General features: G+C 42.9%; 2 protein-coding genes across 2 annotated transcripts in view; both read right to left on the bottom strand.

Moving 5' to 3' along the window:
* The window catches only part of LOC148683934 (matrix metalloproteinase-9-like), a 36,954-nt gene extending 31,595 nt beyond the window's left edge, over positions 1-5,359 (bottom strand). Inside the window, exons 1-2 of the mRNA XM_088654661.1 lie at positions 5,272-5,359; positions 2,894-3,066 (exon numbers count right to left, since the gene is read on the bottom strand). Coding sequence (XP_088510787.1) covers positions 2,894-3,066; positions 5,272-5,359 — 261 coding nt within the window. The remainder of the gene's footprint in view (positions 1-2,893; positions 3,067-5,271) is intronic.
* Positions 5,360-9,835: 4,476 nt separating this feature from the next.
* On the bottom strand, positions 9,836-17,080 carry LOC148683933 (epididymal sperm-binding protein 1-like). The gene is made up of 4 exons (XM_088656218.1): positions 17,013-17,080; positions 15,322-15,474; positions 14,261-14,425; positions 9,836-10,569 (listed from the first exon to the last, which is right to left on the bottom strand). The coding sequence occupies exons 1-4, from the start codon at positions 17,077-17,079 to the stop codon at positions 10,538-10,540; spliced, it is 417 nt and encodes a 138-aa protein (XP_088512344.1). The 5' UTR covers position 17,080; the 3' UTR covers positions 9,836-10,537.
* Between the last annotated feature and the right edge of the window lie 7,896 nt (positions 17,081-24,976).

Below are 24,976 nucleotides of genomic sequence, written 5' to 3'. Positions count from 1 at the left end.
TACAAAATATATAAATAAAAATTCACTTCATTTGAGGCCCCATATATAGGATTGCCATATTTCAAATATTGAAGAAGATGTTGAGCTTTCTTGGCAAAAAAAAAAAAATTGGAGGGTGAACCTCTGAAGCTATTTTAAAAGGGAAATAGCCCAAAACGACACTGCTGACATGTGTTGGCATACATCCAGATTGTCCCGGACATTTTTACCAATTCCTGCCCGGACACTGCTTCCGACTGCAGTATTCCAGACATGTCTGGGAAATTGCGGAAGTATGGCAACCCTATTACTGATTCAGACCATTGGTTCAAGTTCTAGGGGTTGCCATATTTTGAAGAGCAAAAAAGAGGACACATTTGTCAACTTCTACTTTTAACTATGGATCACTGTGATGACTCTACCCATGAAAAAAAAAGACATGTCCTAGAAAAAGAAAACATATGACAATCCTGGAACCAGCTCAGTATTGACTACTCTTGAGTAGAGCATGGCATGTTAAGCATATAAGGACTGAATTTGGCACTTTAAGCATTTAAGGCACATGCTCCTCCATCAAGACATGTTCCCTTCAACTTTCCATATGGCACATTTTCTGCACTGCACAAGCTTTAAAATTAGATGGCCAGACCACACAAAATCTAGAGTGCATATGCACACTGCCCTTAGGACTTATCCACATTTCCTCTTGTCCTGCTCTTTCCCCCAGGGAAAATCTATTTTTAACGCTTAATTGGAGCAAACAGCAATTTTGGGTTTCACCAGATTCCCATTTGTTCCAATTTGTCTCTCAAGCATGGGCATTTCCTGAGAGTGAACAGGACAAGCAGAAAACTGATAGGTTCTGCACATTCTATGCGCAACACAAGCAGCAGTGTCGATTAATCCTCATATGCATTTTCCACATATATAAAATCATGCTAGTATATGCATGCCATAGTGTTCAGCTATAGGAACCTGGGAGCTCATAGTCACACTTGAGTGAAACATACATATTCTCAGACTAGAGTTATGAATTTGTGTGTACCAGGCCCTTCTAATGCCAGCATGTCTTAAAAGATACTCAAGCCAAGCTAACCTCCTGGTGAGGTGATCACCTTGGTGATGAGCCATGAAGAGGGCTTAAGGGGCTCAATAGGTAAAGGTACCCCTGACCATTAGGACCAGTCACGGACGACTCTGGGGTTGCGGTGCTCATCTCACTTTTCTAATCAGCGTTTGTCCACAGACAGCTTCTGGGTCATGTGGCCAGCATGAACAAGCCACTTCTGGCGAACCAGAGCAGCGAATAGAATGACCGTTCCCCATATAAAGGGGGTGTGCATTTTGTGAGGTTGCGCGTAGCACCCTGGGAACCTCAGGCAGCCCCCAGAAGTTCGGAGGCTGGCACCACCTTCCCGGGCTGTATACCTGTGGTCTCTGCCCACACAGCCAGCCGTCCAATCCAGCTGGGGGAGGTTTTGCCAGGGTGGGATTGGCCAGGTAGGAGGAGGTAACCATCCAGTGCCCACAGCAGAAGGCGAGACATACCCGGGAAGCAGTTGATGGCTCCAGAGCTTTCCGACCCTCCACTCGCAAAAAATTAATGCTTACATTGCAGGTTAGCCTCTTTTCTTCCGCAGGCGAACACGCACGCAGGCGCTGCTACGACAAGGCCGCTGTTGAAGGGCCGGAAAGGACTTTCCCTGCATTGGCAGGTTTCTCCTTTCCCGTAGCAATTCATCACAACTTTGGTGGTTGCACGCCTTTGGCGGAATCCTTCAGACATTTACCAAAATAGGGGGCATGGGGGAGGTTACCCCCCGCCCCCATTACGGCAACAATAGCAGGATTCCCATTAAATGGGTCTAGGGGGGAGGCATTAACCATTTGCCCCGGGGCTGTCATTGCCTTCCCCCTCCAGCGGCTATCTGCTTGAACATATGTTCTCCAGAGCTAGCCCAAACCCCACATATGCTAGATATCCCGGAAATTACCCAGACCCCTGGCTGGGGGCTGGGAAGGATAAACGCCCAAAGCTTGTGCCAAGGTCTCCCTACTTCTGAATCTTAATAAAGTTGTGGCCAATTTTAATCCCATAGAACGTTGTCTGGTGTCGTTATTCTGCTCGGGGGCTGCCTGGGGTTTGGGGGGTCTCCGCCTGACCGTGCAAATGCCGTTTACCTTCCCACCACAGCGGTACCTATTTATCTACCAAATACTTACTGAAGCGCCACATGCGTCCAAATAAGGGGCTCAATATGAGATGGCAAATAGAAGGACTCCCCCTAAACAGATAAATCAGAAGTTCAGAGTAGAGTGCTGAAAGGTCAGAGAGCAATGTTTCATGTCTCTTTGGGACAAACAGGACCCTTTTTGGGTGTTACTGCTGCAAATCACTCCAGGTAGGCTCAAGTTGCATATATATGGAAATAAACCATATATCATAAAGAAACCACTTTCTCATTTACAAAAGGAAATATGAACCCTGGGTAGGCACTTGGAATCCCAGGAAGCTTCCACAACTCAGAGATTTGGGTGGTGTGCAACACTATCCTTGCAACTATGACAAAAAGTAAAGAAATATAAGATGGAAGTATAAGTGCTGAGATCTCCCAGCATTGCTTATCAAACTGCATTTCTTCGAAGTGATTTCAAGGTTCTGTGGCAACTTCATGACTCCTGTGTCAAGGGGATACCAATTTGAGGCTGATTAACCTGTTAATTATCCTGGAGTACTTCTACGAAACCATCTGGCATTCTGAAAACTGGGGCCAGAAAATAAGAGATAATTTTCATCCATCATACTGAATCAATCCGACCCATCCTCTTGTTCTTCCCATTCTTAACTGTTCCCAACAACAAGTGGATATCCCACCCAAAAAGCTGGATTAACCTTTCCTTCCCTCTATTGTCTCCCTACCTGAAAGATCACAGTACAGTATATCCATTTTTGGTCTTCATCATAGTTGCTGGTCAGAGAGCACCAAAGTTTTCCTTCGGATTCCCCATCAGTTGTGCAAGACATATAGGATTTTCCTTTGTAGATGAAAGGAAAGACACAAGGCCCTGTAGGTCTTGTACTCAGTCCTGGATGGAAAGAATGAAGGGAGGGGACAGAAAAGATGCGACTCAGAAGAATTGAATCCTTTGCTGTCTCCTCTCTTTTAATTCAAAGGGAGGTCAGAACACATATCAAGATCTACCGATAAATGTTCAGGTTATTTGCAGTCGATCAGCAGATCTATCTAATATCAATACCAATTTCCGTTTTATAAACAGAACAAATTCTCTATCATGGCTGGACTGAGTTTACAATTTCACATTATTTCTCACCTGTATATTAGAGGTATTATTTTTCAGTCTGCTTAAGAGTTTTGGGTTAGAACCCTTGGTCTTTTACGAATCTGGTGCAGATCTAGACTTCTGTGCAGGTCATTCTGCTGTAACATGTGCAGAGTGCAGGCTATCCCATCTGTTGATTTATTTTCTATTCGCCCCACCTCCAACAGCCACGGCCTTCACAACCATGTTGCACATACTGTAGTTGTGATTGGCGGACATTGAGCTTGTAATAAAGGCCTGCATTTTTCCCATGCTATTGTAACGATTAAATAGGTTGTCACTATTGGGCTTCAAGTTTTAAAACAAAAAATATCAAAGATTGGGGAATCGCTTCCCCAGAAGCTACTACCTGTGCTTCCATACGGTGAAGCATGACCAAGAGTACCCTATTAGCTTACAATTTCAACAGTGTAGGGCAAGAGGGAGAAAGGGGCTGCCTCAGGAATCCTGCTCAAATACCTTTAAGGCTTTATAGGGGAATAAAAAAATTTAAGAACCTGGTGCATATGAGCATGATAAATTGTAATCTGATAGGAAGAGCTGGTGCTGTCCTAGACCAAGATGAACCATTGATTTAGAATCATAGAATCATAGAGTTGGAAGAGACCACAAGGGCCATCCGTCCAACCCCCTGCCAAGCAGGAAACACCATCAAAGCATTCCTGACAGATGGCTGTCAAGCCTCTGCTTAAAGACCTCCAAAGAAGGAGACTCCACCACACTCCTTGGCAGCAAATTCCACTGCCGAACAGCTCTTACTGTCAGGAAGTTCTTCCTAATGTTTAGGTGGAATTTTCTTTCTTGTAGTTTGAATCCGTTGCTCCGTGTCCGCTTCTCTGGAGCAGCAGAAAACAACCTTTCTCCCTCCTTTATATGACATCCTTTTATATATTTGAACATGGTTATCATATCACCCCTTAACCTTCTCTTCTCCAGGCTAAACATACCCAGCTCCCTAAGCCGTTCCTCATAAGGCATCGTTTCCAGGCCTTTGACCATTTGGTTGCCCTCTTCTGGACACGTTCCAGCTTATCAGTATCCTTCTTGAACTGTGGTGCCCAGAACTGGACACAATACTCCAGGTGAGGTCTGACCAGAGCAGAATACAGTGGTACTATTACTTCCCTTGATCTAGATGCTATACTCCTATTGATGCAGCCCAGAATTGCATTGGCTTTTTTAGCTGCTGCATCACACTGCTGACTCATGTCAAGTTTGTGGTCAACCAAAACTCCTAGATCCTTTTCACATGTACTGCTCTCAAGCCAGGTGTCTCCCATCCTGTATTTGTGCCTTTCATTTTTTTTGCCCAAGTGTAGTACTTTAAATTTCTCCTTGTTAAAATTCATCTTGTTTGCTTTGGCCCAGTTGTCTAATCTGTTAAGGTCATTCTGAAGTGTGATCCTGTCCTCTGGGGTGTTAGCCACCCCTCCCAATTTGGTGTCATCTGCAAACTTGCTCAGGATTCCCTCAAGCCCATCATCCAAGTCATTGATAAAGATGTTGAACAAGACTGGGCCCAAGACAGAACCCTGTGGCACCCAACTAGTCACTACTCTCCAGGATGAGGAGCCCTGCATTACCTTGAGTAGCCCTGCATTACCTTGAGCCCTGAGTACTTGAGCCTTGAGCCCTGAGTACTGAGCCCTGCATTACCTTGAGTAGCCATGGCTCGCCATGGCCTTTTCAAACCCTTCCTCCTAAAAAGAAATTAACTGCAGAAGTCACAGACTGAATTTGTCACATTAGGCATTTAACGTATGTGCTCCATCATCAAGCTGTGCTCTTCTCCACCTGTCTAGACAGCACCCTTTCGATACAATATAAGCTTTCGTCCAAGTTTCTTTTTACATCTACTCATCGAATCACATGGTCTTTCTCTTTGGTCTACCAACAACTTGCCTAGGCAACCCAATCACCATCTTAATAACATCTGTTAGAATTCCGTACGGGTGTCGACACAATAGCTCCACTTCTGGTCCTTATCATAGTCCCCCGTAAGTGGCACACCAGAACCTCCCAAGTGGATCATCTTCATTGCTGCAAGTATAGAATGTCCAGCTCTTGTAAGTAAAGGGGAAGACACAGGGCTGGCCATTGGCGTTCCCTCCATATTCTGGAGATGTGAAAAACACAAAAGTAAATAGATAGACATTAAGAAACATTTTTAATAGAAAATTTAAATTTATTTCAAGAATCAAAAATCAACACAACAAACAATACAAACCAACACCACATATTAAAAACTTTTACAAACAAAAAGAGAAAAACCCCAATTATCCCCTTCACCCTTCAACCACCCCACCAACCGTGTTGACTGTTCCGCATTGTGCTTTGTATTTCCTCAATCTCATGTATACCTCTTTCTGTTTTTTCCCTTACTTTTTAATCGTTTTATGAACCCTTCACATATCTCCTATAAGGTCGAGTGGCAAATAAAATTGTTGATATATCAAAATTTGGCAACAAAAAAAAAAAACCCGAAAAGCTAAAGGGATATCCGATCAGAAAATAGATAAAGATTGGAAAATGTTCACGGAATATCTAAGCCATTCCATGGAGAAAATCGACATTAAGAAACATTGGTAGAAGGGTAGAAGTTGAAACTCCAAATTCAAGGAAGATAAGGAAAAGCTGCTGATTAAATTGTGCATGATGCCTTGTGCATCATGCATTGTGCATGATGTGTCTTGTTTCTAGGGTGATAAGACCTTATAGGTGATAATCTTTTTTTAAAGAAGAGGTTAATACCCATGTGATTCATAGACATAAGATTTGAAAATTCTGTTGGAAGCAGAAAATGAAATATAATTATCCCTGGTTGCATTTTCATCCTTGGTTCAGAACAGAACTCAATACAGCTAATTTTATCAGTATCAATCCGGCAAATAAAATAAAATTTCTCATCCTGAAGCAAAGTTCTTAACCCGAGGTACTATTTCTGGGTTAGCAGAGTCTGTAACCTGAAGCGTCTGTAACCTGAAACGTCTGTAACCCGAGATACCACTGTACCTAATAAAAAGGTTCACAAACAGGAGCATTAAAGAAGAATTGGTTCATGACATGAAATGAAAGACAGAGTATACAGATGCTGCTTCAGACACCAAGGTCATATATGGGCAGCTGGGTTGGGCCATGACAAATTAGCTCTGGTCTTTTCTCCCCTTTCCTGTATCCCTGCACTGCTTTAGCATAGGGATATGTAATACTTCTGAAATTACAATGAGCAAATCATTAATGTTAGGTCTGAGCTATAATTCATTGCTAGCTGCAAAGCCCTGAAAGCAACACCTCATCTTCAGAAGTACGACACTGACACTGAGAATTAGCAGTTTTGTTCTGGGAGTGGGGAGTAGGGCCTTTTTTTAAAAAAACAACAACTGGAACTCATCGTAACTGAGTTCCGGCACCTCCCAGGTGGGCGCCATTGCCAATTTAAGAGAACAAGGGAGGTGTTCCTTGTGAGTTCCAGCACCTCTTTTTCTAGAAAAATAGCACTGGTGGGGGGGGTGTTCTATTCCTGAAACACTGACTCTCCACACTCCCTTCAAAGAGCTCAATCATTGCTTAAATCTATTAGCAATTCCAAGACATGTAACCATGGGTGTAGCCAGAAGGGGTGGGTGGGGGTAGCACTCCTAAATTAATGAAATGAAAACACAACTAAAATTGGAAATAATCAGAATATTTGAAATTGAAATGCTTGCTAAAGTCACTTGGATGATGTTGTGGTGCATTCTAGCAATGCAACTGGCAACACAACTGAGAGATAGGGCATGGTTTCCACAAACTGATGGAAATATTTTCTGCTTCCATTAAAAAAAAGATTCTGCTCATCTCTGGGGATGCTATATTTCAAAAAGTAAAAACCAGGATACCAATAAAGTTCTTGAGCTTTCTTTCTTATGAAAGCACCAAAATTGTTGATCTTTTCTATGAAAGCGCAAAGAAACCATTATTTTCAGTTGGCGTATCTCTCTTGCTCAACCATGCACCACTTGTACAGTACAGTGCTAAGGTCAACGATGGCAGGGGAGCATCTCAATGGGCTATGCATCCTGAGTGTGTACAGAAAAATTGCATTGTTACAAAGGAGGAGTTTAAGAAGGAAATGCTGAAATGGTTTTCAGCAAATCCAAGAAACCAACTTCTTATATAACAAGCAATGCAATGATGCAACAAGCTCGACATAATTAGAATGAACTCAGTTCCCTCAACACTCATTAATTGAAAATGGGAACAGGGTCCAATTTTGTTCTCAGAGTACCCTAGTGCAGGGGTCCCCAGACTACGGCCCGGGGGCCGGATGCGGCCCAATTAGCCTGCCAATCCGGCCCGCGATGATCCCCGCCGCCCGCCGCTGCCGCCCGCTCTTACGGCGCGCAGCGCGGCAGCGCTCTTCCGGGTTGGGAAAAAAGTGCCGAAAATCCTTTGTGCGCATGCGTATGGGCCTCTCCCAACCCGGAAGAAGTCATTTCTGGTGCACTTCCGGGTCGGGGGGAGGCCCACGCGCATGTGCACAACGGATTTTCGGCGCTTTTTCCACCCTGGAACCGCGCCGCAGCGCCGCACGATCGGCGTGGTGGGAACCGGCCCAAACGCCAGTAAGTCTGGGGACCCCTGCCCTAGTGGAATGAAGTGAAGCTTGGAAAAGCAAACAGCAAGAGAGATTTGTGTCCGGTTCTGTAAAAGTGTCTGAGATTTCAAACAACTTTTTGTTGTTGTTGTTGCAAAATGGCAATTTCCTGCCCCTGGAAATGCAGGCTCCTCTGAAACCATCTTATTGATTCATGCAACAGTTCTAGGTAATCCTGTTGATCAACAACAAACTAATCCTTGTTATCAATCTAAGGGCTGTGTCACATATCACATTCTGTAGATGCACATTTAAAATGTTTTACGTTCATATATATAAATATAAAGTAGGAATGCAATAAACATATGAGTCATAACCTGGGAGCCAGGACTAACATTGTTCCCAGTTGACAATAAACTCAAAATGCCACAAGTTCTATGAAATGTTCTTTCTATTAATGATGGTTAGTCACAAATATGTGCAAATGAGAAACTATTATACATACTATGCATGGCCTCGATCCAGTATACCTGAAGGAGCGTCTCCACCCCCATCGTTCTGCCCGGACACTGAGGTCCAGCACTAGGGCCTTCTGGCGGTTCCCTCATTGCGAGAAGCCAAGTTGCAGGGAACTAGGCAGAGGGCCTCCTCGGTAGTGGCGCCTGCCCTGTGAAGCGCCCTCCCATCAATTGTCAAAGAGAAAAAACAACTACTAGATGTAACGGATTAGCTCTAGTGTGGAATGTTTATTACACCCTGGCTCAGAAAGAGTTAATCCACATCCAACTTAACTGACAGCGCTTCCTTTCGGGGCGGGGCGGTTCCCGGTTTAAAAGGAGGGAACGGCTGTTTTGGCAGTTGGAGAGGGAGAGGGAGTGTGGTGAAGAAGAGGAAAGGAGAAGGGTGTGGGGCCAGGATAGTGGTGGTTTAGGTTAGGCTTAGGGTAACTTGATGCTGAAGTTTGACAGAGTTAATGTTTAGCTGTACCTAAGTTTGTAACCTTATGAATCATGAAAAACCTACGTTCTCAAGAAAATAAAATTCAGCTTTTTGTGCCGAGGACCATCGTGATAGTTTTTCCAGCAGCGTATCAAATACTCACAGAGGTGGCGACACAAAAAAGGGCAAAACTTACCTAAGGAAAAAGGGGTGTTAGTTTGTGTCCTAGTGTCACACAGAAGGGGCAAAATAGTGAAAACCTAGAGTGCCACAAAGTTTCCTAGGTGGTAAGGTAAACTGATACAGGGGGGATGCGAGCTGAGGGAGGTCCTTTACTGTAGGCAAGAGGTTGGGTAGTTATGATACAAGGCCATGTAAGTTGGAATTAGACTCGCATTACTACGAAGCACAGAAATAGAGAGGGGTTTATCTTAAGGCAAAAGGAGGTGAGTGGGGTTTGCCTCTCCCCTGGACCCCCTTCGTCTCATAATTTATTGTCAGTGTCGGGGATATGTCGCACCAGACTTTTAGAAGACATCTGAAGGCAGCCCTGTTAAGGGAGGCTTTTAATGTTTAATAGATTACTGTATTTTATTTTTCTGTTGGAAGCTGCCCAGAGTGGCTGGGGAAACCCAGCCAGATGGGTGGGGTATAAATAATAAATTATTATTATTATTATTATTATTATTATTATTAATTATTATTATTATTGTGCCACCAACATTTCTCATATTGAAAGAAGTAAATGTTGAGGTTTTTATCAAATGAACCATTTCAATCAAGGTTTAGGCCTGATTTGGGCACAGAAACTGCTTTGGTCGCCTTCTCTGATGACCTCTGTCAGGAGAGAGATAGGGGACATGTGTCATTAATTCTCATTGACCTCTCAGCTACTTTCAATACCATCAACCATGATACCCTTCAAAAGTGGCTGTCCGAGTTAGGAGTGGATGACACTGTCCGCCTGCATTTTTAAGTACAGAAAGTATTGATCTGATGTGTTTGCATTAAGTTCTATCCAAGGAGAGGGGCTGAGAAGGTAGAATTTTCAAATGAAGTGACCACAGTTGAATGGGGTGGCAGGGCTGTCCCCTTCAGGGCTGAGGGCATTGGCTGGGCATGAGAGCTTTGCTTGGTTGATGCTTGCTGCTGGCTTTAACTAGGATATCTCTGAATACTAAATCATACTCACTTTATCTACTACAGAGATTTCTTTGACATGAACCAGTGAAAGCAAAAGACCACTTGGGAAGCTTTTGGATGTTTGGGTGAAGTGTGTGATAGAACACACAAACTCTCACATACAACCAGACACATGTACATATTTTCATTCATCCTATGAAGACTATGCAATCTCATTCATGCAGTTGCAAAAACTTTCTCCCACACTCATCATATTTCATAGTGATCACTCATCATACATTTTTTTATGCTGCCCAGCAAACTAAAAGAAATGTTTTATTTTTGTAGCACAAATATACAGTTTGACAAACATTAATAATCTCCCACTGCCACATCTTATTTATTTTTAGGCCACCATCAGGGTTATATAGGGTCATACTTTATATATCGGTAACAGGGTCATCATTCTTCTAAATTATTTGCAGCACAACCCACTAAGCGAGGCTTCTAGTCGGCGCACCCAATGATCTTTCTTTTACCCATCCACCTGCTGTGATCCAAACTGGATAACAGGAATCATTAATATTTACAGCCGATACTTGGAGGACTTCCTGGAAAATGAGAACAGAGTAGACAAAATATCATTCATGTTAAATGGTTCCAATGAAACCTATAGCGCTAGTGATTAAAAAATGGAAAGAATTCTTCCAACTAACAAATTCTGGGAAGTACAATAGATTTATTTCTATTAATTTATATCTACCACAACTATTTATATCTACAACTATTAATTTATATCTACAACAAACCTGTGGACACTGTGACCCAGAATTCTCTCCCCATAGCATTGCCTTTTAGCATTTCCAAGCCTTGCTATAGAGTCATATTGCAAGCACCACACATAAAGTTTTTTTAAAAAATAATAATAATATTTTTTATTGATTTTACATAATAAAAAGAACGTACAAACAAATAACACACATCGCTTTTTCAACCTCATACTTTGTTTAACATTGTCTTGGTGACTTCCTCAGATCCCTTCCTTCTGATTTTCATAATTTCCTATTAGTATTCATAGCAGATTTCTTCATCCCAATTTCAACCCTTATTCTTTAAAACAAACATTCATACAGCTATACCTAATCTCTAACCTAATCCCTTCTCTTCTTAACATATTATCCCCCTTCTTCTAGCCCACCCTCCACAAGCCCCCTCCTGCCACGAGAGAGTCCCATGAAAGGTGGGTAGTCGAAGGTGGTCCATTTTATAATTGGGTTTATCCCCACCTCCACCTCCCTCCCCCCAGAACCTCCCCCTGCCACCAAGAGGCTCTAGGATAACAAGGAGAGATGAAGGCAAGTGTCCACCCAACTATCTATCTAAACATACAATTTCTACTTAGCTAACCTAAACCTATTCCTTAAACCTCAAATATCTAATTCCACAAAATTATCATCTTATCTCTTCCCAAGCCTATTCTTTCCCCAAAATATAAAATTCATACAATTATTCAATTCTCTAATCTCATATAGCTTTTACCACCTTATTACCACCTTATTTTTCCCTATATACCTCCTCCTCTCCCCTGGATTCTTTCCCCCATTCGATACAGCAATTCCAATTATACAGCCAAAATTTCAAAACCATTTTTCGTCCTGCCCTTGTTAAAATTGTACAATTTCCTTTCTCATCCCACCCCCACTCTCTCCCAATTTGAAATCCAAATTTTTATCCTCCCTCCTTCTGCCCCTCCAACCCCTCAATTTCACTCCCTTGCCCATTTGTATTGTTCCCAGGAGCTGGATTTTCATTTTCTTTCCCATTCTGCGTAGTTCCTATACATAAAGTTTTAAGCACCTGTGGAGATTGGGCTTTTCCCAGATCCATCCCAGTTCAATCATCTGACATCTACTGAATGCTCAGTACTCACTGTACAATGTCAACTCATTTCTACAAGTTAATGGGCATGGCGGATTTCAGTGGGTATACTCAACGTACGTTGAGTTAGTGGGATATGACCCACTGCACTTCTGGATGCATTTATAAATAAAATCTTGAACAATGAAGAGAGTTTTGGCACTATTAGCAAAAGCCAGAGCCCACAAACAATCATGTCACCACAAGGCCTAAATTGTTGGTTTCTATTCCTCTCACTGTGCAGTCACAAGACTGTGCTTATGCATTCAAGCAAAGATTTTTGTAATCATAGGAGCGGGTATTTGCTGTATTCTCTTTCCGTTTGTTGTTGTTGTTTTCTTCGGACTTCTCTCAGCAAGAGGAGACATGCAAGACCATAACATCCTTCTGGACTGGCTAGAGGGGCTGGGAGATGAGGGTTCTGCTCCTTTCTCCTGTGCCATGTCCAGAGAGTGGTGTTGGGGGATGAGTGTGTTCAGACCCCTGGGCTCTCACTTGTGGGTTGCCTCAGAGTTCTGTCCTCTCCCCCATGCTTTTTAATATCTATATGAAGCCGCTGGGAGAGATCATCAGGGGGGTTGGGCTGGGTGTTCATCAGTATGCAGATGACACCCAGCTCTAACTCGCTTTTAAATCAGAACCAGTGAAGGCGGTGAATGTCCTGTGTGAGTGCTTGAAGGCGGTTGGAGGATGGATGGTGGCTAACAGACTGAGGTTGAATCCCGACAAGACAGAAGTTTTGTTTTCGGGGGTCAGGGGGTGGGCGGGGTGGGGGACTCCCTGGTCCTGAATGGGGTACCTGTGCCCCTGAAGGACCAGGTGTGCAGCCTGGGAGTCATTTTGGACTCACAGCTGTCCATGGAGGCGCCGGTTAATTCTGTGTCCAGGGCGGCTGTCTACCAGCTCCATCTGATACGCAGGCTGAGACCCTACCTGCCTGTGGATCGTATGGACCACTTGGACTACCGCAATGTGCTCTACATGGGGCTACCTTTGAAGGTGACCCAGAAACTGCAATTAATCCAGAATGCGGCAGCTAGACTGGTAACTGGGAGTGGCCTCCAGGACCATATAACACCAGTCCTGAGAGATCTGCATTGACTCTCAGTACGTTTCTAAGCACAATTCAAAGTGTTGGTGCTGACCTTTAAAGCCCTAAACAGCCTCTGTCCAGTATACCTGAAGGAGCGTCTCCACCCCCATCGTTCAGCCGGGACACTCAGATCCAGTGCCAAGGGCCTTCTGGAGGTTCCCTCATTGCGAGAAGTGAGGTTACAGGGAACCAGACAGAGGGCCTTCTCGGTAATGGCGCCCGCCCTGTGGAACGCCCTCCAGATGTCAGATGTCATCCTTGATCATTCCTTGATCAGATGTCAAGGAAATAAACAGCTATCCTAATTTTAAAAGACATCTGAAGACAGCCCTGTTTAGGTAAGTTTTTAATATTTAATGCTGTCTTGTTTTTAACACTTGATTGGGAGCTGCCCAGAGTAGCTGCGGAGACTCAGCCAGATGGGTGGGGTACAAATAATAAATAATTGTTGTTGTTGTTGTTGTTGTTGTTGTTGTTGTTGTTGTTATACTGTTTTTTGACTAATGTAGCTGAGTCCTATATCATTTCTTTTTCTACCAAACCACATATTCTCATATAAGCTCACAAAGCTATTATATACTGTGCACCAAGCTCTTATATAATGTGTGACTTGTGGTTCATCTAACTAATCCTTTTTTCACGTCTAAAGACTATTTACTCAGTTCTCTATGGTCCTATCCAAACCTGTCATCTCAGATGTGCTGGCCTGAACCTGGAACTGTGCTCAGGAATGCTAAGACCAAGCAAACTTTTCATAAGAAGATAGAAAGCTGACATAGGCTGGATCAACACACAGGGGGAAAACACTATAAACAAGTCATAAATTAAATTGTTATAACAAAAGGGAAAAAACTATGTGAAATTGCACAAAGTTTTGTGCTCTACAGAGCCAACTGGTGCCATATGTTTATAATGCAGTTATAGTGTTGTAACATGAGCAATGTAGCTGAGTCCAAACTGAGTCAGATGCTAGATCTATCTAGCTTGGTGCTGTCTACTCTGACTGTCAAGGATACTCCTACCTGGAGATTCTGGGGAATGAAATTTTGATGTTTTGCATGCAAAGCAAGTGCTCCCAACGTGGGGCCTTCCAGGTGTTTCACATCAGTTTGCCCCCAACAAGTATGACCACTGTTCAGTGGTAATGGGAACTGCAGTTTAAAGTGTCTGAAGGGCACCAGATTGGAGAAAGCTGGACTTCCCTCTCACTCTCATTGGCCTACAAAGTGCCTTGACTAATTATTCATCCAGCCAACCACTCCTGTTATTCCAGCCCCCTGCATCATGCTCACTGGTATCAGCACAGTAGCTCCATTTCCCGTCCTGGTCATAGTTCCCTGTTGTCGCACACCAGAAGTCCTTCCCCTTTGCATCTTGATTGGTGCAGGTGTTGAAGGTTTTGCTCTTGTACACAAAGGGGAAGACACAGGGTGCTCCACCATCATTACCTCCATTCTCTAGACCCAAACAGAGTGAGATTATATGCATTGAAACATAGTAGTGGTGATCATAAAATACAAAAAAATAAAACAAAATGGTGAACAAGTCACATATATATACTGTATTTTTGGTTCCATAAGACACACTTTTTTCCTCCTAAAAAGTAAGATGAAATGTCTGTGCATCTTATGGAGTGAATGCATGGTCCCTGGAGCCGAATTGCACAGGGGCTAAAGGCAGATCGTGCTTTTTTTTTTTTTAAGAAAGAGCTAAAAGCTAACAAGAGGGAAAGACCCACTCAGCAGCTGATTGCAAGATATCGGGGAGGGAGATAAGAGAGCTACCGGTACCTCCCTTTCCGGCCTCTCCCGACCCCTTGCCTAGGCCTCGATTGTTGCCTGCAGAGGGAGACATGTGACTGGCTGATTAGATTTTCTGTCTGGAAACTGTAGAAATGGGTCCCTTTCCTTTCCTATAGAAGAAGCTGCAGAACCGTGAGTTAAACCCCATAAAAACAGCAATTTTTTTCCCTTTGCAAGAGGCTTGACAGGCATATGTCAGGAATGCTTTGATGGTGTTTCCTGCTTGGCAGGGGGTTGGACTGGATGGCCCTCGTGGTCTCTTCCAACTCTATGATTCTATGATTCTATAATAGTTCAGGCATAAGAAAGATCTATACAAGCTACTGATGGTAGTCCCAAACCTTTTTAAGAGCACAGAAAGTGATCTGCTGCATCAGACCAAAGGCCAATGTAATCCAACATTTTGTTTCCATGATGTCCAATCAGATGCCTATGGAGAACCCACATCTAGCTTTAAAGTTCAAGAGAAAGATCTGTTTACTTTATTACAGGAAAATGGCTATGCATATGTGTGACATAGGAAACCAGAAATAGAAGAAAATACAGGTCACCTTTAGTCTTACAATATTTCCATTTAAATGTGGTCATTTCTTTCGTGTCAGGGTCAACTTCTGTGGCACACCATAGCTTATCATGGTGAACATTGGTGCAAGAGGAATAGGATTTACCGTTGTAAATAAATGGGCAGACACAATGCGGACGAACTGAAATGGAAACAGGGGACAAAGGTGTAAGAATAAGAACTGCAATTCATTAACTGGAAAGTGTGTAGTTATCATCCATGCATGTGCAACAGCTGTCTCAATTTCCACTTACTCAGCATTCCACTTACTCAGCATTCTCAATTTCCACTTACTCAGTTTTCTAGTCGAATTGAAGCTGATTTAAGAAAATCTCACACCAAACAGCAGAAACTACAGCATCAATATGGATCGTGGCTAATACCATGTGAATATGGCTTCAAAAACTAGCAGTGAGCGAGCAGTGGATACAGAGCAAGCCACTGCTTCTCAAGCTGTCTCCTGCGGTGGGCTGGCATTCCCCCCTCCCCAGTGTGCCACAGACTGGTACCATATTGTCACAGTGGCCTGGCTGGGCTACTTCAGAGTAACGACTCCACACAGCTCTGCATTTTATTCTTTTATTGGTGCTGTTGGTGCTAAAGGCAGTGCTATTTACAGAGATTGACACATCTTATCCGTCTTCTTCAGTACCTCCGAATGGAGGTTGGCGCGTTCTCCTCCAGCATAAAAGCTTGGGGAGACCCAGCCTCTTCCCCCGACGTTTCTTGCGCAATTCCGGAGTCGGTGGGATTGGCCTTCCCCCCTTGCTCCCCCCTTCCTGTCCCACCTTGGGCAGTGGCTCTGCTGCCTTGCCTGAGCCTCGGACACCACTTCCTGCTTCTCCATTTGAGTCGGAACTCTCCCTGCTTTCCCCAGCGCTCGGAGATGGGCTGGAGCTCAAGATGGGAGGGACCTCCCGATATCCCCTGTCCCTCACACATATGTAGTCACTGGAGAATCCCACCCAACCTGGGCTGTGGTAGAGGCACTTGGGACCAGCAGCCATGCTTTCTCAGTCCATGTCTGAGTGCTTATTTTTTTTATTTATTTTCCCCACCAGTTTCCCAGGAAAACCCAATCTTTACCACTGAATCAGATCGAATGGCAATTTGGGTTTTCCATGGATTGCCATTTGCTCCAATTCAGCGGTAAAAAGTGGGTTTTCAGGGATGCCAGGTCCAAAAACAAGCAGTAAGATCAGATGTGGACCTGGAAAGCCCAGACCTGTGCCTAGAAATGTGGAGAAAGGTAAGCATGGGTGAGCCGATTATTTTATATTTATATTTTATAATTTATAATTTATATAATTTATACCTCACCCATCTGGCTGGGTTTCCCCAGCCACAGGGTTGTTTTTTCAGCCGGAATTCTCCAGAACTCAGTTCCAGCACCTCTCAGGTAGGTGCCATTGGCATTATAATAGAACAAGGGAGCTGTTCATGTTGAGTTCCAGCACCTCTTTCTCTAGAAAAAACAGCACTGGTAAACCCATTAACTCAGTGGGACTTACTGATGGGTGGAAAGACTTTAAGTCATCTTTTCCCAACTAAGACAGGACCATAGCTAAACAGAAGTTTATGCAAGTGATGGCTAGCTGTAAGAGATCCATTGAAAGCAGAGACCAAAATCCACTAGCCTCGTTAAGATGAATCAGAAACAATTCATGGAATATTTCTTACCCCTAGCTTCAGTCATCAATGGTAAGAGACCACAGGTGAGCAAGGAGTATGCCATGATGGAGCCCATCTCTTCTCTAAGGGACTCTGACAAACATGAGGTGGGTCCTCTTTTTATAAGCCCCACTTATAAGCCCTCCCTCCAGCTACAGGTGTCTGATGTTGGCACAACCACAAGAAATGGCATATATATTTCCCAACAGCAGCTTAGTGTGCCTCATTATTTTTTGTTTCCTCTTTGTACACAATGCCAAGAACAAAGGGAAATGGATCTTGTCTTGCAATGAGTAAATAAGGAGGCTTCCTTAGAAAAGGATTACATCTGACCTGAAATCAAGAATTATTCCTTATATGCTCCAGGAAAAGATGTCTCAACAGACAGATTCCTACTATGCCTTTACTACCATCATGATCTGGGGAGTGGGGGAGGGGTTTAAAAGCCTGTAATATGCTAATTATACATTTTTATGACATTATTTACACAGAACCTTATCTCCATAGCTGCCAAGTTATCCCTTTTTTTAAGGGATTTTCCCTTATGCTGAATAGGCTTCCTCGCAAGAAAAGGGAAAACTTGGCAGCTATGCTTATCTCTCCTTAAAAATCCAAAAGGAAACACATAGAATAGGCATCCCCAAACTGCGGCCCTCCAGAAGTTTTGGCCTACAACTCTCATGATCCCTAGCTAACAGGACCAGTGGTCACAGATGATGGGAATTGTAGTCCAAAACATCTGGAGGGCCGAAGTTGGGGATGCCTGCTGTACATCGTTCCTAATCCTAGAACGGTGCTCTGATATTCTTTATTTTTGAAAAAGGAGCAACCTCCCTGTAACGTGGGGACGGGAACCGGGAGCGGAGACTAGCAGCATTGTTACATTTTTACATCACAAAGGGAAAGAATGTTTCTATTATCTTGAACTTTTGAACTTCACTGTGGAATTGTTAAGTGGCGAACATTGGCTTTTTGAGCAGAATGAAAGTGAGAAGATAGTAAAAGCAAGATTAAAGAATCAGTCCAGATAAAATTTGCCTAATGGAACGATTGAACTATTGAAATAAGTGACTGAGCCATCTTGGGCAAAACAACCTAGTCACCCCATGTAATTTGAGACAACAAAGAATGGAATCAGACAAAATACAGCCTATTCAGCTGGATAGAACCTGTTGGGAGATCTTGCTGGAAAAGGCGCAAGAAATTTTATTCAGCTGCAGACCAGATAGAGGAAACATTGTGGATTTAAACAGACTAGCCAAGAAGAAGAACAATCTACACCCCCAACCGAAAACGAAGGAAAAAAGAACTCTGACTGCAGTGACGAGGAGCGACAAACTGAAAACCCGACGCTGCCAGTGTGAGGGGGAGCGCAGGTTAAAAGTGGGATACAATGAGCTCCAGAAGACGAATATAAGATGTCTGGGAGCTGTACTTCCTCTGTGAGAGAGAAGAAGTGCAGCCCTGGCAGTGGACAATACATCGGGGGGGGGGGGGAGTGTGGAAAGTTGGAAAAGGGGAAACAAAGAAGAATGTGATGGAAAAAAGGGGGGTGGAGAAATGGATTGGATTGGAATGGGCCAGAGCAGGGGTAGGATGAAAATGATTTATGATTAATTTATGGACGGATTAAACAGGTTTGAAATTGGAAAATTTTAAGGAGCTAGTCGAGGCATCTGGGGAAACTGAAACCAGGGATTGGATATGGAGGGAAAATTAGGAAAGTAAAATGAAAAATGATAAATTAGTGGAACATTTTTGGGGAGAAATTAGGGGCTAAGGGGAATCATTATAGATAAGCAAGATAAAAATGATTATTTAAGAAGAGATTGATGTGATAGAGCTAAATATTGTTGTGTTAAAAGTCGTAATTCATAGAAATATGGAAGCGGTTTAGATGGGGATTAAATTAGACTCGGAAATGGTGGGACAGGGAAGTCGGTAAGGTTATAATTAAGTGATATTAAGTAGAATGAATATTTTTTGCTTTTTTCTGGTTTTGTGTTTTTTGTCCTTTTTGGTTTTTTTTAATCTTTTTTCTTTTGTTTCTTTTTTCTTTTACAGGAATTATTGGTGAATTATATATTAAAAGTGAATGTTCAAATTTTTGTATTTTGTATTTTTAAGAAAAAAATCTTTCAATAAATATATTTTTAAAAAATAAAAAATGTACTAGTGGTGAACTGATTATGATCCATTAGCAGTTCTTGGGTTTGAGATTTTAAGGTATCCAGAGGTACATTAGTATATAGGGACGACACATCCCATGTAGCAATTATACTATGTGGAGTAACATGCAGATTTTCAATAAGGGTCATGATATGTTTTGTATCCTTAATGTAAGACGGGGTTTCTTTAGTGAAGGGGTGTAGGAATGTGTCAATATATTGTGCACAATTTTCCAACAATGATCCTGACGCGGACACATTAGGTCTACCCAGTGGTGGCAGCACATTTTTTGTGTATTTTTGGAAGTGTGTAGAATATTGGCACCCTAGTGTGATCGGGACATTAAAAATCCGCTAAACTTTCATTTATATAGCCTAAGGACACGGCTTCATTCAGAATGACCTGTAATTTGATTTTCACTGATATGGTAGGATCACTAGGTATAGGTAAGTAGAAGTTGGGATTACTTAGTTGTTTCTCTGCTTCCTTGATATAGTCTATCTTATTCATTAGTACAATGGCTCCTCCTTTGACCGCTGGTATTATAATTAGATTTTTATCAGCAGTAAGTTTGTTCAGGATTTTAAAAATCCTGCTTAATCAAATTGTACTGCCTGCTACTGCTTAACTTCTTTTCTCTAATATTTATTTCACAGTGTACTAAATGTTGAAATGTTCTAATAAGGTGGTTGTGAGAAACCTGAATGAAAGTAGATTTTCGTTTAAAAGGTTCCGGTGTCCAAGGAGTGTTGCAAAAAAACCTCTTCATTTGATCTGACCAATTAGTTTAAATAAATCTATTCTGGTTTAAAATGCGGAGTACTTGGGAGTGGGAACAAAACCTAGGCCTAAATTTAATACTCAAGATTCCTCTGTTATTAATGTCCTGTCAGATAAATTAACCACTAAAGTGGTATCTTGATGTTCAGGGATTATTTCCTCTGGTAGGGGTGTCTGGTGCGCCGTGTGGAAAAAGACTGGTACATCTGACCAGATCTAAGCCTAAGTTCTCTGTCTTCATCCGAACCATTGGCACTAGATAGGCTAGAGTGTTCATAATCAGTAGGAGTGGTAGAAAGTGAAGATATATCTGATCTGTTAGACTGCCTGCGAACTAGTCCTGAAGAATTCAGCCTTAAATGAACTTTACCTGTGGAATAATCATTGCAATCTCTGCTCAGCTTCTTTTTCTTAAAATTGGCTAATTCATTGGAAAATTTATTAACGTTCTAATCCAGCTTGTGAGTGAGTTTGTCAAAATCCTCCTTATTGTCTTTAGTTTTTGTCCTTTCTTTTAACTGAATTAAATCTTTTTGACCTTTTCTAAATCAATGGCGGGTTGCTCTATGATCAAAAGCATTAGATCATTAGAACATTTATTCAAAAACGAAAACCATTTTTCAACAAATCTGCTATTGTTCTTAAATAGAGGAGGTGCCTTAGGGATCCTAAATCCTCTAGGGATTAAGTTGTTTTTTACATATTCAGTTAACGCTGCTGTGTGCATTTCTAAACATACTTTTTGTTTTGACAAAGTAAGTAACGACATGTCTTCTTTTTTTAACAATTGATCATCTTCACTGTGGAAGAAAGTAAACATGCTTAATAATTTGTCTTTCTCGGTATACTATATCCAAACTTCTTAGAAAACTCAGCCATAGTACAAACACTAGCAAACAAACCTAGGGTTACGTAGAGTTATACTCAATAAACACATGAGTCGTAACCGGCTGCACTCTTGCAAAATAAAGTATAGTAATTCACTGTATCATATAGATTTCAACATAAATGAGTCATAAAATACAATGAAACAAGCAGAAGACCCAGTGGATCAGTTCATACTGTAATCAGTACATGGATCAGGTCTAGACATTGGTACGTGTCTGTTCCACCTGCATCCGTTCATAAAGTCCCAGCAAAAACAAGTAGTTCCATTTCCAGAGGATCCAATTCGAAGACAAGGATTTCCGGAATATAAACCTTGTTTTGCCGTCCTGCGCTTCATCAGTAGTACAGGGTCCAGGTGATGCAAATAAATGAAATGTTGTGATGTCACACACTTTTTTACAAAAAAAATAATATAAATACCATAAACAACTGTACACACCAAAAGTGATGTAACAGGATAGTAGTAGTTCTGTATCATAGTAGTAGCTGCGATAAACGTCAACTGTTACAATGTGAGGTTATATGGACAAAGACAGTATTGATTTCAATTACAGGTGTTGGCAATCCACAGATACAAAGTTTCTTTCTTAAAGTGACCCTTGAAGCCCAGCAGAAAGTTAAAACTCAAATTAAAACATGCTCAGGGGTTATGTATGCATAGCTGCCAAGTTCTCCCTTTTTTTAAGGGAAATTCCCTTATGCTGAATAGGCTTCCTCGCGAGAAAAGGGAAAACTTGGCAGCTATGTATATGTAAAATTGGATGGAAAATTCATGGATGGGAAATCTTTTTTAAAAAACAAGTGGAGGACTGGACAACGTACATTGTGTGAGTGCGGATTTTAAATCCTTATGCACCAATATATCCTTAAATGACTTTGCATGGACAAGCGGATTCCCCCCAAACCCAAGTCGATCCCTGAGTGGAATAATGACTCAAGACAATGTGTTATGGGATTAAAATTGGCCACAATTTTATTAAGATTCAAATGTAGGGAGACCTTGGCTCAGGCATTGGGCGTTTCTCCTTCCCAGTCCCCAGCCGGGGATCTGGGGGACTTCAGGGTTATCCAGAATGTATGGGGATTGGGCTGGCCATGGAGAACATATGTTCAAGCAGAGAGAGCCTGCCCCTGTTCGCCGCTGCTGAAGGGGGAGAGCAATGACAACCTCTTGGTGTATGGACAATGCCTCCCCCCAAGACCCCTTTTACGGGGAACACTGATCCTGACACCGCGAAGGGAGTGAGGTCACCACCTCACGCAACCCCCCCTTAGGAAGAGAGGCAAAAGGATTCCGTCCAAGGCCTGACACTGCCAAAGTTGTGGGGTATTGCTACGGGAAAGGCAAAACCTGCCAATGCTGGGAAATTCCTTTCTGGCCCTTCAACAGCGACCCAGATGGAGCAGCGCCTGCGTACCTGTGAAAAAGAGAGGTAAACCTACAAAAAAAAAGACTTAAATGAGTGTGTGGAGGGTGGGAGAAGCTCTGGAGCCGACTGCTGCTTCGCCAGTAAGATTCAAATTCTATTCTGTGTGCTGGGCAATCCCTCCCCTTACCTGGCCAATCACATGGCAACACCTCCCCAGGCGGGGGGAAGGCGGAGACCCGAGGTATCCGGCCGGGAAGGAAGTGGTAGTTCCAAACTACCAGAGAGTAGCTCTGTGGTCCAGGGGGCTGAACGCGAGCACACAAAAATCGCCCCTCCCCCGCTTAATGTGGGAAGTGGTCATTGTACATCGTTTGGCAAAGAGGGGCGTGTTATCACACCCTGGGATATCCTTAAGAATATGCCAATGACGCCTAATGATTTTCTCAATTTTGAAAGTGATATTGTTATATTCTAGGGAAGCGTAAATACGCGAAGATCTTGTATTAACATGTGAAACATGCAAGAAGGGTCGGCCTCTCTCTTATGAGTTTTTTTTAATGGCAGTTGTTATGACTGAGTTTGGATAACCTCGGGGTAATAAGGATGCAGAAAATATTTTTGAATGGGCTTTAAAGTCATGTGGGTCCGATGAATTGCATTTTAATCTCAGAAACTGACCTAAGGGAAGGTTATCACGAAGATGTTTGAAATTGTTAGATCTGTAATGTAAGAAGGAGTTTCTATCTGTGCTTTTCTTATAGGGCCGTGCTTTTAATCATCCACAAAGATTTCTAGATCAAGGAAAGGTAAACAATGGACTTGATGTACCTTCAAAGGTCAAGTGTGGACTCGCACTATTGATCCAACGGTTGAATGGTTTAAAAATATCCTCCGCAAATATAAAAACCTATTCATCTATATATCGGCCATAAAACAGGATGTATTCACTGAATGGGTTATTATGAGCAATATGTTCTAAATCAAAATTTCTGGGTGGTGGACATACCCTGTCCCCTGCTTTCCACCTATCCAGGTGTTCACCCTTGGCTGACCTATTTAGTGCCCGGAGTCAGCGCTACCTGCAAGGTTGCAGGGAGCTAGTTGAACCAGAGCCTACGCAACCACTCACTTTCTGTAATCAATAAAGTTGTGGCCTAAATTCTGCCAAAAACCAAACTGAAATTTGAGTCAAGTTTGCATTTATTTAGCGGGGAGGTCTCTGAGTCTGAACACACAAATTCCACCCTGGTCTCTCTATCTATCTGGCCCTCAAGATGTTCCTTAGGTCATACACCCTGCCCAGGCACCCTGACTTGAGTGGTTTGGCCTGGGCTGGATCTCCATTGATCTGTAAAAATGTTATTAAATATAACGTTATATCATTCTCAATGCAATTTTCTGTTGTTGAAGGCTCACTGCTCTATAGTGTCTTCTGGTGTCACATTTTATTAACACACTAGCTGACCCGGCCACACGTTGCTGTGGTTCTTTTCTGTGATCCCCACCCCACCCTGTCCCGATCCATGACGTAGCCTGCCCCTCCTTCCTCCATCCCGGCTCATCCCTGTGTTTCGGTAGGATACCCTTTCCTCTGTTGTCCCTGGGGAGTGTTGGCCCCTACCCCCGGTATCTTCCTACATTGGCCCCCAGCCTTGGAGAAGGAGCTGTCAGTTTCTGGGTTCCATTTCCCAGTATTTACTTTTGTCTGAGCCCTCTGTTGTCCCCTCCCCCCTGTATCTCCAAACATTGGCCCCTGCGCACGCATCGTGAGCATTTCTATATATTTAGATTAAGGATCGGGGGTGATGATGTGCCCTGGGAGGCAGAGAACTACTTAAAAAATCCCGAGGGGGGGTGTCAAATAGCGAAGCCCCATACCCCTGTAGCAACAGACAGGCCCAGACAGATGGAGGGGGGTCATATGGGCCACTTGGTGCGGGCCTCCAAATCTAAAGGGGGTCTCGGTCTGCATATTCACAATCAGAAAAATGGGAAAAGTAACAAAAGGGTTAAAAACAGGGCCACATTATCTTATCTACCTGGCCCAGGCCTCTGTCTGGCCCTGCAAGGGCCTGGCAGCAGAAGGCGCGTTCTGAAGTACCTAAGTTGTTCAGTTCCATAAAAAACCCAGGAAGTGGCAAGGGGAAGGTAGGGGATTGTAAATGGGGGGGGGTGGCCACTGGAAATATCCGAGGACTTAAACTGGGGAGAGAAAGTGCATGGTTGTTGTTGTTTTTTAAAAAAGACACAGAGGCTTACAATCAGTTGTTTCTCCTAAAATAAGCCATACCCATAAAATAAGCCATAGCAGGATTTCTAAGCATTTGCACAATATAAGCCATACCCCAAAAATAAGACATAGTGATAGGCGTAGTTCTGGAGGGCCCCAAGGAAGAGGCAAAGCTGGACGCGTAATAAAAAATAAGACATCCCATGAAAATAAGCCAATGTGGTTTTGTTTGTTTTTTAGGAATAATAAATATAAGACAGTGTCTTATTTTTGGAGAAAGACGGTAAAGCCCAGGTTAAAAGGGGCACAACTGTGACTAATCCCTGTGACTGCCCCCACGTGTCCCGATCCATGATCTATTCTGTTCCCCCCCCCTCCATGACTGGCGTATCTCATGACGTTTTGAAGGATGGTATTTATTTTTGTCTTGTGGATTTGGGGGGGGGGGTTAGTGGTGCTAAATTGTAAAGTAGAAACCCCTTGCCGTGCCCCCAAGTGTGTTGCTGTGGGTTATCTACCCCCCCACCCTACGTCAG

This window comes from Zootoca vivipara, chromosome 12, assembly GCF_965207765.1.
Source record: "Zootoca vivipara chromosome 12, rZooViv2.hap1.1, whole genome shotgun sequence".
Taxonomy (NCBI): Eukaryota; Metazoa; Chordata; class Lepidosauria; order Squamata; family Lacertidae; genus Zootoca; species Zootoca vivipara.
The sequence above is the reverse complement of the archived record's forward strand: the minus strand, read 5'-3'. Positions and strand labels throughout refer to the sequence as shown.